At 36.4% G+C, this 14,835-nt stretch overlaps 2 protein-coding genes across 3 annotated transcripts in view; both read right to left on the bottom strand.

The window, feature by feature from the left end:
* The window catches only part of LOC106061394 (stimulated by retinoic acid gene 6 protein-like), a 44,260-nt gene extending 39,064 nt beyond the window's left edge, over nucleotides 1–5,196 (bottom strand). Inside the window, exon 1 of one of the 2 annotated variants that reach the window (XM_056012416.1) lies at nucleotides 5,092–5,196. The gene's annotated coding sequence lies outside the window, so the exon portion shown is untranslated. Of the gene's footprint in view, nucleotides 1–4,572; nucleotides 4,711–5,091 lie in introns of those variants that run through there. The other variant, XM_056012417.1, reaches the window with a different exon arrangement.
* Nucleotides 5,197–7,488: 2,292 nt separating this feature from the next.
* Nucleotides 7,489–13,990, bottom strand: LOC106061393 (transmembrane protein 254-like). Its single transcript, XM_056012351.1, has 4 exons — nucleotides 13,685–13,990; nucleotides 11,318–11,415; nucleotides 9,640–9,699; nucleotides 7,489–9,061 (listed from the first exon to the last, which is right to left on the bottom strand). Exons 1-4 carry the CDS (start codon nucleotides 13,823–13,825, stop codon nucleotides 8,926–8,928), a joined length of 435 nt encoding a protein of 144 aa, XP_055868326.1. The 5' UTR covers nucleotides 13,826–13,990; the 3' UTR covers nucleotides 7,489–8,925.
* Nucleotides 13,991–14,835: the final 845 nt, after the last annotated feature.

Here is a 14,835-nt window from a genome sequence, read left to right as displayed (position 1 = left end):
TGACCCCGGCGAGATGACACAGCAGCTGGTGTTCCCTGGAATCTACATGTACAAACAAAGACAGGATGTGACGTGTCCTCACGTGTTGTTCCAGGGGACGAACAGATCTAAGTAGGGGGACAGTTACTAATGAATAGTGACAGATAGAGGTCACAACTTGTGACCCCGGCAAGATGACACTGCAGCCGATGTTTTCTGGAATCTTCATGTATAAACAAAGACAGGATGTGACGTTTCCTCACGTGTTATTCCAGAGGATACTAGCCGTGTTTGTGTAACTTTGGACAAGCGATTAGGGACTCTATATAAGCCAGAGAGTTAATGTGAAAGTCAGTCGTATGGAGTCGTGAGTGAGCCGTTACAGTCGATACAGACTATGTAAGACGTGTGCGGCACTGTGGAAGAGAAATGTGTACGACTCGATGCAAGTTAACTAGGGTAGAGTTAACTGGAGTGGACTATACAGCGAACTACAGTGGACTTGAGCCGTTACAGTCGATACAGTCGATGTAAGACGTGTGCGGCTCTGATTCGGTAGACTTGAGTACGACTTGGTTCAGCTTTGGGAGACCTGGAGCGACACTGGGAAGTGTGTCGTTGGTCTGTTCTGTGGAATACGGCTCGAGGAAAGTTGAGAAGGGATGAATTGCAGCGAAGTGAAGAGATGAATTGCAACGAAGTATAGCTAACTGTAAACTGACAGATATTGTACAGTCTTCTACGCTACATGTTACAGTAACGAATTGTTAGAGTTAATAGTCATTAAAGTTATATGAAACTGAAAGTTTAGTCGTCAAGTTCTTTGCAGTGTTTTTATTTGTGTGTCTACTAATACTTCTAGCCAGAAGATTCAGAAATACGTAACATTATGCAATCGTCTGCAAATAATCTGACTTTTGTTTCTGAACTAATGCAATTTGGTAAATCATATGCTAATTCTAGTTTTAAACCAAAGAAACGAAACGCATTAGCTCTAGACCATTATATATTGTCGCTGTGGTGTTGATAAGCTATGCAGGAAGAGTGGTGCAATCCGCAGGAGAGATCAACTCCAAAGACGCTTCTGGGTGGTGGCCGTTGATTGGCTGATTGAGTTAACTGATGCAAAATGTGGATGGAAGGGGGGAGTGACAGTTTAGTGAAATATCCCGCTTATCTCTACAGGGAACTAAGCGTGCTCTGGCAGACGGACTGACTACGTGTTCGGTCTGTGCACAATGAAGAGGCGTGACTAATGTATTGTTTCCTGTGGAGTTTAATTTCCAAATGACTCGTATTCAGAAAAGTCGTTATCAAAGTTGAAAAGTTTTATTTTTTTAACAAAACTCAATGTAACATTCTAATCTGAAAAACCAGGCAGCCATCCCAAGAGAAATTCTAAATTTTTCATATATTTCTCAAAGTTTTCTATAATTATATGATACATCTAATAGGCCTATCATTTAAAAAAAAAACACTTTTAAGACATTTTAATACGATGGGGAAAACTTATAAGCATTAGATTGTGACTATGTAGGCCTAGGTATTTTTAGACTCAATATTGCAAAAGCCGATATATGGTATTTTAATCTCATGATAGTCGACCCACGGCGTAGCATACACCGTTATTTTGTAGGGCCGGCCAATGCAACCTATGCGACCGCAGTGGGCCCCGCACTTTCAAAGGACCCGCGCTAATTCTATGCGTAAATTATTAAATTAAACCATTTATAACTTTTTTATGATATACTGTATGGCTAATTCGCTACACGCAAGACTCGTAAAGTAATTCTGTAGGTAGTAAAGAATGAATAAAATGCAAAGACGAATTAATTTTCTAATACAAATTCTTAATTTTCACTTACTATCAGTATCCCTACTCAAACTTGGCCCCGCCAAATCGTTTCGCATAGAGCCCCACAACGGTTGAGTCCGGCCCTGCTATTTAGTGACAGAGTTAATTTCTTGTTCTCACCTCTTTTTTTTTTTTCGCCGCTAAAGTAACGTGTGGTAACTCTAGTCCGACTTTCACAAATAAAGAGTGATCTTTCCATAGATCTTCTAGGTCCGACCCTGCCCCGGGTACGCTGTTCTGCCTCAACGTGGCACTCGGGTGGAAACGACCATTAGAGGAAGTGGTTAGGCTAAATGAATAGCAACTCAAAACTCCCGTGGGAGTGTCCATGGGAACACGAGAGTGGTCCCATTGCACGGAGCGGAGTTGAAAGAGAGCTCCTACGGCCCTGTCGATAATCCATGCGCCGTTCCTCAAGGGACCGTTATGTTAATGGCGAGTCCTTCACGGTTAGCTTGGTACAACATAGGAAAATGGAGGAGGTTCCCGGTGCACTCGGCCTTCATGCGCCCGGGGTGCCATATGCATCGGAAATAGCAATACTTTACATAGGCATTGACTTGGGTCTCTTCCAGACAGAACGGTGGTTCAAGCAAGTTTGTTTTTTTTTTTTTACTGTTTGATGCTAAAACAGGTTGTTGTTTTTTTTCAAACTTAGAGCTCTTAGACGATCAAACGGTCCGGCCCTGCTATTTAGTGACGGGTGAATACTATCCCCCCCCCCCCTTTTTTTTTTGCCGACTTGCAGAAACAAAAGAGTGATCTTTCCTTTACGTGGTGTCCAAACTCTTGAGCCATGAAGAGAAGTATATATATATAGATGCTTACCCACAAACTCAAGCCATTTAAATGAATTCATTTTGATTCTCCAGATAAAATATTGAAGTCTGATTTTGTGTGTGTGACATGATGTTTAATGATGTTTGTTTAATGATGATAACTATGGATGATAAATACTACGCAAGACAGCCAATTTCAATCCACAAACATAAAAAAAAGTCCACAATTAACCACTGTCATCGCAGCTGCTCCGCGATGAAATGTCAATCTAATTTAAAAAGGAAAAGATAACACTGTATTATCTTTGGGGGATTAAATGACTAGGCCAGTAAAAGCTATTCTAAAATACCATATATTGAGATATCGACCGAAAACAAATTGTTGGAGAGACCAGTAGTAATTACAAGTAACTTGTAAATAACTTATGTATACCCATCATTTCATATGCACGCAATTTGAGGCCGGAATGTTTGGTACTACCAAGATCGATTTAAATACCCAGTCCGTCCATGATGGGAATAAAATGTCAAGTTCCCCTTTCAGACCTTGTAATGTTTGGGGCATCTGATGCAAAGCCTTTCAGACCTTGTAATGTTTGGGGCATCTGATGCAAAGCCTTTCAGACCTTGTAATGTTTGGGGCATCTGATGCAAAGCCTTTCAGACCTTGTAATGTTTGGGGCATCTGATGCAAAGCCTTTCAGACCTTGTAATGTTTGGGGCATCTGATGCAAAGATCTTCTGTTTCAATGGCCGGCTGTTAACGAGGGTGTCATGTGCCCAGCAAAACGACCAACCGCATTTACTTTCCACAATTAGGGTCATAGTTCGGTGGACTCAGAGGCGTTCTGAGAATCCTGAAACTCAACATCCGAATCTTCACCTAGATTCGCTTCGGAAGCCACTCAGCCACAACGCCCCTGGTGACATACACAATACATTGTAAGAACATCACGTAAGAAAACTTCAGGAGAGAATAACTGAAACTGGATGGGTGAAAGATCATCACGCTATATGTGACCACGCCCTTGATAAGTCTACTCATGCCATTGTCGTTAAGAATCAGATAACATGAACTTTGACCCCATATGAGTAGGCTAAAAAAGATTTGTTTTGTTATCTCGCGTGTATGTGTGCGGGTTCTGACCTGTGTAATGGCCTTACACATTTGGACACTTAGACTAGAAATTATTCTTTAATTAATCTTTATCTTTTAAATATTTTTGTTTAAATCTCCACTGTAAAAATGTAAAAAAGGAAAAGCAGAGAGCCTGTTGCCTTGTTTTTTTAATTACTTTTTTAAAGCAGTATTTCTTCGATGTGGATTAGGATTTAGATTGAACATAACAAGCGATTTTCGGTTTGAGTTCAGTGGCAGAGCGCTCATTTGAACAAGAGATTTCAGAACGTGGACATCACAAGCTTGATTGTTAGAATACTTTCAAACTAGAGATGAAGACAAAGTAGGCCTATTAGTTGGGATTAAAAAAAAAACTCTAAAAGAGTCAAAATTAACGGGAAAGCTAAAAAAAAAAAAAACATTGCAGAAAAACACGTGATAAATTGTTTCAAAAAAAAAAAAGCATCACCATTTAAGTTGGGTATGCTGAGTGGCATAAACTACTTGGCTACGTAACTAAACACGGGATGCTGGAGTTCGAATCTCGATGTAAACCAAGAATTTTTCATTCAGATTTGACGAAAATAAGTAGCCAGTATCCAATACATAACTAAGTAACCAGTAATCAATACAAAACAAAGTAACCTGTTTCCAATGCAAAAAAAAAGTAACCAGTATCCAATACAAGAGTGATTAGTATCCAATACAAAACAAAAGTAACCAGTATCCAATACAAGAGTCACTAGTATCCAATACAAAACAAAGTAACCAGTATCCAATACAAGAGTCACTAGTATGCAATACAAAACAAAGTAACCAGTATGAAATACAAAACTTACATTCATCATCTGAACGACTTTAACGAACTTAGCGACAAAAATGTATGTTGTATGTTGTCTTCTGACCCATTAAGATAGCTCCTACAAACTGGAGCCCGGCGCGGCTTCCTCATCCGCCCTTCTCTAGGTACGCCACTAAGTGTTGTTAGGGAGGCCTACTTATAGGCAAATCTTCACTTCAAGATAAATATTTAATTTTTTTTTTTTTTTTTTTGGGGGGGGGGGGGTTAAAACAAAAGAATTAATCTGCATAATGGACATCATGTAATAATAATAAAGTGAAAAGTAGGTAATATAGACACCCCCCGGCCCCCAAAAAAGATATATTTGACAAATTAATCGTAATAGGTTATATAAATACATAAAAGTGCATATCAACTTCGGCTATTATGATTCCTAATAGGCCTACTAAAGTGTCAAGAATAACAAAAAGCTACTGTTTGTAAGCATTTTTTCGGGGGAATTAGATCTACATCAACACAAGACAATATTTCAATAATTCTTTGACTTCATATTTACCTTTCAAATAAACTAGGTTCAATCGTGTCGTAAATCATACTCCATGGTATAAGCCTACTCGTGTTTTTAACAAATGGACGCTGGGAAACAAAAAAAAAAAAAAAGCCGATCATGCAAATAAACTTTGGTCCATTTTACTAATCGGAGATTGTTTGTATTTCTTTATCATACGCAGTCCGTCAATTAAATGAATCGGGCCCGATTACAACACAGCGATTCTTTTCTATTAAGAACCGAGTATGTATTGAATTGTGTTGCAAGGTTGTTATGTTCTCGTGGTCAGCTTATAATAGAAAGAAAAGTAAAAAAGTAAAGTTCCCCTTTCAGACCTTGCGGTCTAGGGCAGATGATGTAAAGGTCATCTGTTTCTGTGGCCAGCACAACGACCAACCCCCATTACTTTTTCCCAACTAATGTAACCATTAGAGCTGGGTGGACTCCGAGGCGCCCGAAGATCCCGAGATTTAAAATCCATGTCTTCACCAGGGTTTGAACCCCAAACCTCGGTTCGGAAACCAAGCGCTTTACCGCTCAGCAACCGCGTCTCTAACAGAACTCATGTCCTATCTATGCCAATCTTTACAGACCCCCGAATGAACTGACGAGACCCAAAAAAAATTATTATTGTGCAAACTAAGTTTCGAACGTTGGAACCCTGTTGCTCGGCCATCAGGTCTGTCACTCAGCCAATACGTTCTATAAAATTTTGCTAAGCCACCAGTATCAGTTAATATGGTGGCTGCCTGGTCGTGCGGTATGCACGCTGGACAGTGGTTCTGTTGTCTCGATAGTCCCGGGTTCATATTTTGCCCGCTGCCATCCCCCATCGTCCTGCAGGAGGTTTGAACAAGGGAGTCGATTATCTTCAATTCTGAAGGAACATCCAAAACATTTGACAAAAATAGAAGAAGCATTTGTGATAGAATTGTAGGCCTATAAGTAGCCTGGTGGCAAAAGGATCTCCTCAGCCAACTGAAGTCAGCCTGATTGGAAGACTCGGATGAAAGTGTTCTGTGATGTCAAATGTTTCCTTAGCAAAGTGAAGTCAGCCTGATTGGAAGACCCGGATGAAAGTGTTCTGAAATGTCAAATGTCGCCAAGAATAAACACACAGTCCGTCCTTAGCCTTTAAAAGATGTTACTTCCCCTGATAAAAGAGTGTTAGCATTAGCTCACTGCACAGCAGAACGTCTTTAGAATGAACTCATTAACGCAGATAAATCTTTTATCCTCCCCGCAGAGACTGGTCATTGACAGAAATAAACAAGTTTACCATGAATACTAAGATCTAGCCACTGATATTATGGATGTCCAGTTTCTAAGTCACCTTTTTTGGGTAAAAAAATGAAAAAAGAGGGGGGGGGGAGTATTTTACTTAACAAACATAATAAAGAACTAGCTACCAGGGGATCTCCTGATTTTTGGCTCCTCTCATCTGTAAGGATGGCTGTCTGGTCGTGTGGTATGCGCTCAGCACTGTTGTCTCAATGGTCCTGGGTTCTAACCCTGCACACAGCTATCCCCTGCCGTCTCGCAGACTGTTTAGTCTATGGATGTAATAATCTTCCATTCTGAAGGAACATCAGCAACATGTAAAACAGTCTCACCAACAAGCCACTATACCACTGACTGGTTGTAGAATTAAAATACATAATAACACACATGTTTCTTCCATCTTAAACTAACAATGAACACACATTTTTTTATATATTTTATTATAAAAACCTGAAAATGATGTTCATTTCAATAAAATAAAATATTTCAAAGATTATAAAAGACAACAATAACAACAGCAATCCAGTGCAAGAATTTATACAAACATTGCTTCTCTAAAACTGGCCAAAATATGAAAGGCTGCCCGGTAGTGTGTTTCACACTTCAGGCTACATCTTGATGGCCCTGAGATCAAACCCTGCCCACTTCCCTGTCGTCCTGCAGTAAGTTTGGGCTAGGAGGTAATCATCTTCATTTCTGAAGAAACATCCAAATCGTATAAAACACATAAAGAATACTAATACTACAACTAAGAACTAGATGAGCAGTTTACAAATATATATATATATTTGATATGTTTTGTTAACACTGTACATATCAAGAATTTCATTACATTATAGAGAAAGATATTGTTAAGTTTGGTCCATGCTAAAAATTATGACATTAATTTACCAACTAAAAACATGGAAAGCTGGAATGGCATCATTGTGAAAGAAACAATGAAAATATGGGTCATCAAATGAAGGAAAGTTGTAAGATTTAGCCCGAATGAAAGGCTTGACGTCTCAAGAGTATATGCCTTAGGACGTAAGACATAATCAACTTTTTTAAGGAACAGTTGTAATTTATAAGATAGCATATCAGTGGACACAGGTAGACCTTCTTTTTAGGGCAGATTGATAATAGGACCTCTTCAACTCTTTGAATAAATTCATGGCCAATGTGTCATTGTAGAAATGTTTCAACTCCCTCCATCTTGTCCACGCTATTACTAACAATCAAATGGATTGAAAATATATAAACAGACAAATAAAAAGTAGTTTACATAAACAACCAAAATGAATTCCTACAGAAATAGATCTACTATGTTCTGAGCAAATACAATCACACATCATTCAGACAGCTGCTCTCTTATAGTTTATGACCACAAAAAGGATTTATGTTCAAAATTTTTAATTTTAATTAATTGCACTTTCAATACATTAATTATTAATAAGTAATCGATAGTATTAAAAAATGAATAGACAAGTTGAATACAATTTTTATAGTTTGAAGATTAGTTGTATTACCTGGAAAAGTTTTCAGGATGAGGTGCCTCAAGAAAGTAGCAACAAAAATGGCCCCTAGAAAACTTAAGGCAAACATTTTACTTTGTTTCTTTTGATGAAAAAGAGACTAGGCTACATTTTCTTTTGACATTACATGTGTAAGGTTGAGTTGTTAAATTATATGTTTCTTAATAAATCCTATTGCAAACAAACTAACATTTATAAAGCATTTAAAGAAACAGACTCAAACAAGTGACATTTTTAGCAATCAGAAATACAGCATAGTAAATATGTATAGGAGAAAAAAAATATTTTTATCCTGAAATTCAAACTAGTTTCTCATTTTCTCATATAGTGAAAAGAAGAACAATTCTACACTGTGTACCATCAAAGATTGTATTTCTAACCATGTACTTTCTATGTTACTTCATTCAATACTTGTAACAAACAGTTCTAAACAGTGACACAATCCATCTAAAATGCATCTATTACCACAATATTTATTCTGACATAAATATGGAGAAGTGACCTTCGATGCTGAAGTTAAGTTAAAAATGTCATTCTTTGTGTTTAGCTGATTGACTTATCCCATTGAATCTGTTGGGCTGTTGGCAATGAAAGGTCATGTTGAGTTTTAATCCACCGCTTACATGAATAATGATCATATAAATAAAATGATTTATTTTCAATGCCCATGTGTAAATATTATTAGCTATCTCACTGAGTGCTTAGCTTTAGTCAAATGAAACTATTTTCAAAAAATCATTATGACATGTAATAGAAAATGATTATGAAAAAAAAATCTTTGTGGTCAGAAGAATGAGAAAAAGTGATTTAGTTAAACTCTGGGTACATAATTTTAATTTAAAAAAAAAAAAAAAAAAATTCATCAAAAGAAAGAAATTATTTCGTATGCATTATTCATCGAGCTGTTTATTATGCATACTAATGGAAACCAATATTGCGATTACTAAAATTCAGGTTGTCGATTACCTTTGACCAGTATGAGCTAGACTAAGTCTTAGCCTTTAAGAAAAAGAAATGTATAAGTAAAAAGACTTAAATATTTCCTTCATTTTTTTCTTTTGTCCTCAAATCTTTTCTGGTCGGGTTTGTAAGGCAGCAGACGTAAAGTCAGGGAAGAGAACCCAAAGAAAAATGTAGAAATCACCCACTTCACAGTGGCTCCACTTGTCAGTTCTCTGTCACTGAGGTAAAAGAAACAGAATGCACCATTAAAGGTTAATATAAATCTTGAGAGATTTTAACCAGCCAGACATTAATTAACAACAAATTGCTAACAAAATCTTAAAGAAATTGATGAGATTATCATTAATGATAAAAAAAATAATATAAATGGCAGATCATGACATCCTTCCTAGAATATCTTATCAGAAGTTTGTAATAGCCATATAAAACCCACAATTAATGTGCAATTTTTTATTTATTTTCCTCCTGGAAAAAAAAAATGCTTTTTTTTTAAATCATTACATGCAATCTAAATTCTGACATCAGACAGTAATTAGGTTTCTCACTCATGTTTGAACTGAAGTCTTTAGGAGCAGCATAAGTACTTACATTAAAGTCATTATACATTAAGTTGTAATGAAGGCTACACACAACAAAGAAGAAAAAAATCCCTTAAACTTATAATCTAGACACTGCTAGCAAACAAATGTTTAAAAAAAATTATTTGTAACAGAGGAGGTGTACAAATTTGAAAAAGCATCTTAAAATATAAAATAATCTATAAAATATCTATTCGAAGTAAATGAGATTTACTTACTGACAAACTTTGCCAGCATATGCAGCCTCCAAAGTATGAAGAATGACTGTAATCACACATCTTACAAAAAAATAAAACAAAGTTTCAATGAACGTGCACATTATTAGTTCCATTTTAACCTTCCTATTAACTCAAGAAATGAAAAACGTTAACTAAATTAATTTTTTTAATGCATTTTCTTAAAGTCTCCATGGCCAATGCATGGAAAGTGCAAACAGGGAAATCCCCAGATAACTTGGTGCCACATTTTCATGGAGGACCTCAGAGAAGTGGACAACAGGTGGCGAAGAGGCTTCAGACATTGCTAGTGACGGATCCTTATGGAGACAGCTTGCCTCCCAATGCGCGGGAAGATCCAAGTCTAAGTAAGCAAGTTAAACAATCAGCAGTAATTTGTAAACTTTGCTTCTATGCATGACAAACTTAATGAATGAAGGATTGTTAAGACACCCTTACTTGACGTTATAATAAGAAGTATGTATGAATGAAATAGTCTGCTGGGAGCTTTAAAAACACTTGTGAAACCCTTTTCTTGTCTGGTAAAACTACCCAGGAACATCATCCATTCTCAGTCCATTTTTTTTTATAGACAGTTTCTTATGTGCTAAATACATTACTTTGCTATAAGTTAGTGTATAAAACTGTATTTGTGTCAATGGTTTTTAATAATTATAATAATAAAAAAAACACCAGCTAAGTTATAAAGCTACAGGTACTATATGAGCAGCATTTATGGATCCCTACACACTTGATGTTTATTGTTATTGTTTTAAGTACCAGAAAAGAAAAGGTTTTCATGGGATAATTCGAAAAACATTACAAAATTAAATCAATACTTCAATAGGTGGACATAAATCCAGAAAATATGTTGACAATGTCTTTTTTTAATAGGTGTACTTATACAAATATTTCAGACACAAAAAAGGGTAAGGCCCAAAAAAAAAATTAATAAAAGAAAGATTTTTAAAAATCAACCAATAAACAAGAATTTGTGTGTGCTTTCTGATCAAACTCTTTACAACTGAGGCATGTATCTTAATTGCACAAAGCTAACTCAAGCTTAATCTTGGCATAACCAACAATCTGTATAAAGTAGAGCAAAGTTCCCCTTTCAGACCTTGTGATATATAGCATAGATGATGTAAAGGTCATCTGTTTCTGTGGCCCATGAATTAAAAATACCAGTCTTCAACAGGATTCGAACCCAGGACATCTGATTCAGAAGCTATGCGCTTTACCACTCAGCAACTACGCCTCCAACAACATGGAAAAGCTGAAAAAAAAAACAGCCACACTTTTTTCGTTGCCCAGACTGCAAAAGAGCAGCAAAAAGTTGGCTAGAGGAGGATGAAGCCTAATCTTGAGAAAAATGTTTAATAAACTCATCACATATGATCACATGCTTCATTATATGGCCACTCCCATTGCTACTGCTACTACAATCAATTATTTAACATTCTTTTTCTGAGGATGTTGTAGCATTTACTACATTCTGTCAGCTACTATGATTGTTCTCTGTTTCATATATGTGCCACAGTTAGGTGTGCCAAGTGACTTATAACATTGATATTATGCACAGACAGTTATTAAGGCAACTATTAATTACATGGTAGCACTTACAAAGATTTATTGCTTGTTACTGAGTGTAAAGTTTCAGTCTAAGTTTAAATATACTTACAATCCTACAAGAGAGTTATGAAACTGGCTCATGTAGACACCAAATCTGCCAATAGGGCCCAGAAATTCCGGTATTGTGTGAGGAGCAAAGGTTGAAGCCTAGAAATAGGAACAAAATAAAATAAAGAGTTGAGACAAAACTAGGTCCTTTTTTTTAATGTCAGTTGTTCTTACACTATGGCATGAGTAAGGGGTTTTTATTTTTTTATCATAATTTGCTATTACTAATAAAAAAAACATTATGATGTCATGTGTTATGGAGTGTCTGTGTTAGAAAAGCTGGAAGTAAAGATTAGTTGTGTAGGCTGGATAGATTTTCAAGAATTCATGATGTGGACTGTTGTATTTCAACTTAATAAATAGCAAGAGACGTGAAAGATACAAAACCTAAAAATAATAAAATATTTCATAACTTATAATATAAGACTATACGTATACAAGACATAACTATATTTTATCATTATTTAAATTATTTATAGAGAGATCTAAATCTAGCATAGAATATAATAGATCTATACTCTATAGCAGTGTTTCCCAAAGTGGGGTACGCATACCTCCAGGGGTAAGGAAAGACATTCAACGAGAGGGGTACGCTATGCACCTTATTAACTATGCTGATTTTTTAAAATATCCATTTATTATGTTCGGTTAATGAATTAAAATGAGGTGGGGGGCAGGGGCGAGGGGTACTCAGCATTACACAAATTATACAAGGGGTACACATAGGTCAAAAGTTTGGGAGACACTGCTCTATAGACTTTGAGTTACATCTACATTTTATATACTATAAAATATACAATTAAATTCCATATATATATATATATATATTTTTATATAATAATAATAATCATAATCTTTATTATCCATAAAAGGAAATTTGTCATACAATTTGTGCATTACACCAAATAAAACATTACAACTATATATATATATGGCTCCTTTTGTCTCGAAAGGCAATGGATGCGCCCAAATGAGTCACTGGTTTTGGCTTAATCTTGAGAAGGGGCAGAATGCATTCCTGGGCCTTGGATAAAGGGGTCATGGGTGGCCCATGCGTCATGATCCCTCTCTCGACCTTGCTAATGTGATCCAAAGGAACGCATCGCATTACATTTGGCACCAACTCGGTTGCAGAAGCTGCCGGAGGGAATTTCGCAGCTGATACTCCCAACGCCTAAGGGGCTTCACTCCTGATTTCTCCTCGAGGTTGTCTCCTGAAGCCTTAGTACCGCAAGGCAGCGGGGGTTTGAAGTCAGAGTACCCCTCTCCTAGATGAACTGCCTTACTAGGCTGACGAGCTCCATCTGCCCGAAGCTCCCGGTTTTGTGGCGCCAGGTATCCGCCTTCACCCCTTCACCTGTTAGTAAGAGCAGTTTCGCCGGGCTTAATATCTAAGCCACACAAGCAGGCCAGGTGCTGGACTTAGTTGTCAGAGGCTATTTGAGACGCATGCCATTAGGAGTATTTTATAGACAATGGGAGCTTAACCCCATTGACACCCCTGGCCATGACAACCTTTGAAACTATTATAACTATAGAAAACCAAAATATACAATCACACCAGTCTCACTCATCATTTACATGCAAAAAGTTTATATCAAATAGTGTTTCTATTAATAAACGAGAAAACATGGGCATCAGGTCTTGAAGAAAAGCATGCCACACGGAAAATGGTCAGCTCCTTAATCACTAAAGCGAAAGTGACCTTGACCTGCAATATATGTGGACAGGAGTGTCTCTCCAAAATATGGCTCCACAGCCATATATGAAAAAGTGTTCGAGATGAGCCATAGTCATTTTACGACTGAAGGAGGCCAATATATATTTATATATACTAAATTCTCAAAGAGAGACAGCTGGGGATCACTTATAATATATAAACTTAATAAAGTCTGCAGAATATAATAGTAGTAAGTAAGACATTTGAGACAAGAAATACACTGCCAAGGACAGACAGGAGAAGAGAATCTAAATCGACCACCGGCGGACAATGGTTATGACTTATGTCTGCTCTAGACCTGCATGTGGCAAAATATGGTATAATTATGAATTAAATAGATCTATGACTATGTTAGTATGTAGATTGGAACTGGGGGTGCATAGCCATGTAAAATACTACAGTACAGTGTTGAGTGTACTCCTCATTAATCTTTAAAAAATCTTAAGACTCAAAGACAAGCCTTATTAAGTTATTATTAGGGTGATAAATTATCATTATGTGTCCTAGTGACATTATATGATTAGAGAATGGAATGGGTTGCCTGAATCAGCCAGGAAAGTTTTTTTTATTAGATTTTTAAAAATGTCAAATTCGTAGACTCGTACATCTAGATCTAATAATAATTAAATAATATGATATCATAATTACCCCTAAAAGCCAAAGACCAAATGATATTAGCAGCATCCAAAAAGGGTGAGGTAGTGAAAAGTAGTTTCTATCCGATCTACTTTCACTTTTAACGTGTATACTTTTAGTAGAACTTCTTTTAGAACTTGACTTAGGGGCCATTTTTGTGTGTATAGGTCTAGTGACAGTTTCAGCAGTTCTATTTAGTCTTAGGTTAGGGACACAGATATAGGTCTGTGGTTAGGGACTTATACATTAACACATAAAATAGATCAACTAGTGATATTGCTTATTTGCAAAAAAAAGAAAAACAAGAACACATAGACTCTAATAATATTAATGAATTTTAGGTGATCATGAAGTTTTGAGACACAAGAGCGATCTAGACTTAGATCTAGATCCATGTAGAGTGGATCTACTTTGGTTTTAGTAGTACTCCTTTGCAATGTTACACAAGTGGCAACTGGCTGTCTATCCGTACGTAAAGTTAATAGACAATATGTACTAGACCTAAATTCTAAGTCATGGGGCTGGTAATTTTCTTTTTTGAAGTAGTGTCTGTATTATATATGCATATAATTTTATGTCATATGATCAAATTAGATATTAAGATACAAGGAAAAATAAATATATTTATTATTTATTTATTAGGGACCACATTAAAGATATCAAACAATAACTTCTATTTACCAATCATCTTGCTAAAAATTACTTGTTTCATAAAGTCTCACTTTAGTTTAAATTCACTGTAGAAAACAGGCCTTAGAATGGAACAAATAGGAGACTTAACAAACATGGTGGAGATCGGTAAACCAAGATTCAAGGATGGACATGGTACCAACTGAGGGGGATTGCCCAGAACAGAGTCCGCCCAGAACAGAGTCCGAGTGCTGTTGTGGCCCTATGGTGCACTGGGAGTCAAGACTGCTGTGAAGAAAAGCAAGCTTATGACTATGTAGGCTACCAGTATTAAGAAGATACTTTGATAGCTTCATGGGAAATTAGAAAAAATATTTTAATGCTTTTGTTCAGAATGCCTTTTTGCGTGTATTGTAAAAGAGTAAAACCTGACTTGCAGATTAAACTAATTGAACTCCAATCTAACAATGACTGGTGTCTCAAATAAATATTTCTAAATAATCCAGTATTGAAGTTCTACAAGAAGTTTCCAA

Source organism: Biomphalaria glabrata, chromosome 15 (assembly GCF_947242115.1).
Source record: "Biomphalaria glabrata chromosome 15, xgBioGlab47.1, whole genome shotgun sequence".
In the NCBI taxonomy this organism is placed as follows: domain Eukaryota; kingdom Metazoa; phylum Mollusca; class Gastropoda; family Planorbidae; genus Biomphalaria; species Biomphalaria glabrata.
The sequence above is the reverse complement of the archived record's forward strand: the minus strand, read 5'-3'. Positions and strand labels throughout refer to the sequence as shown.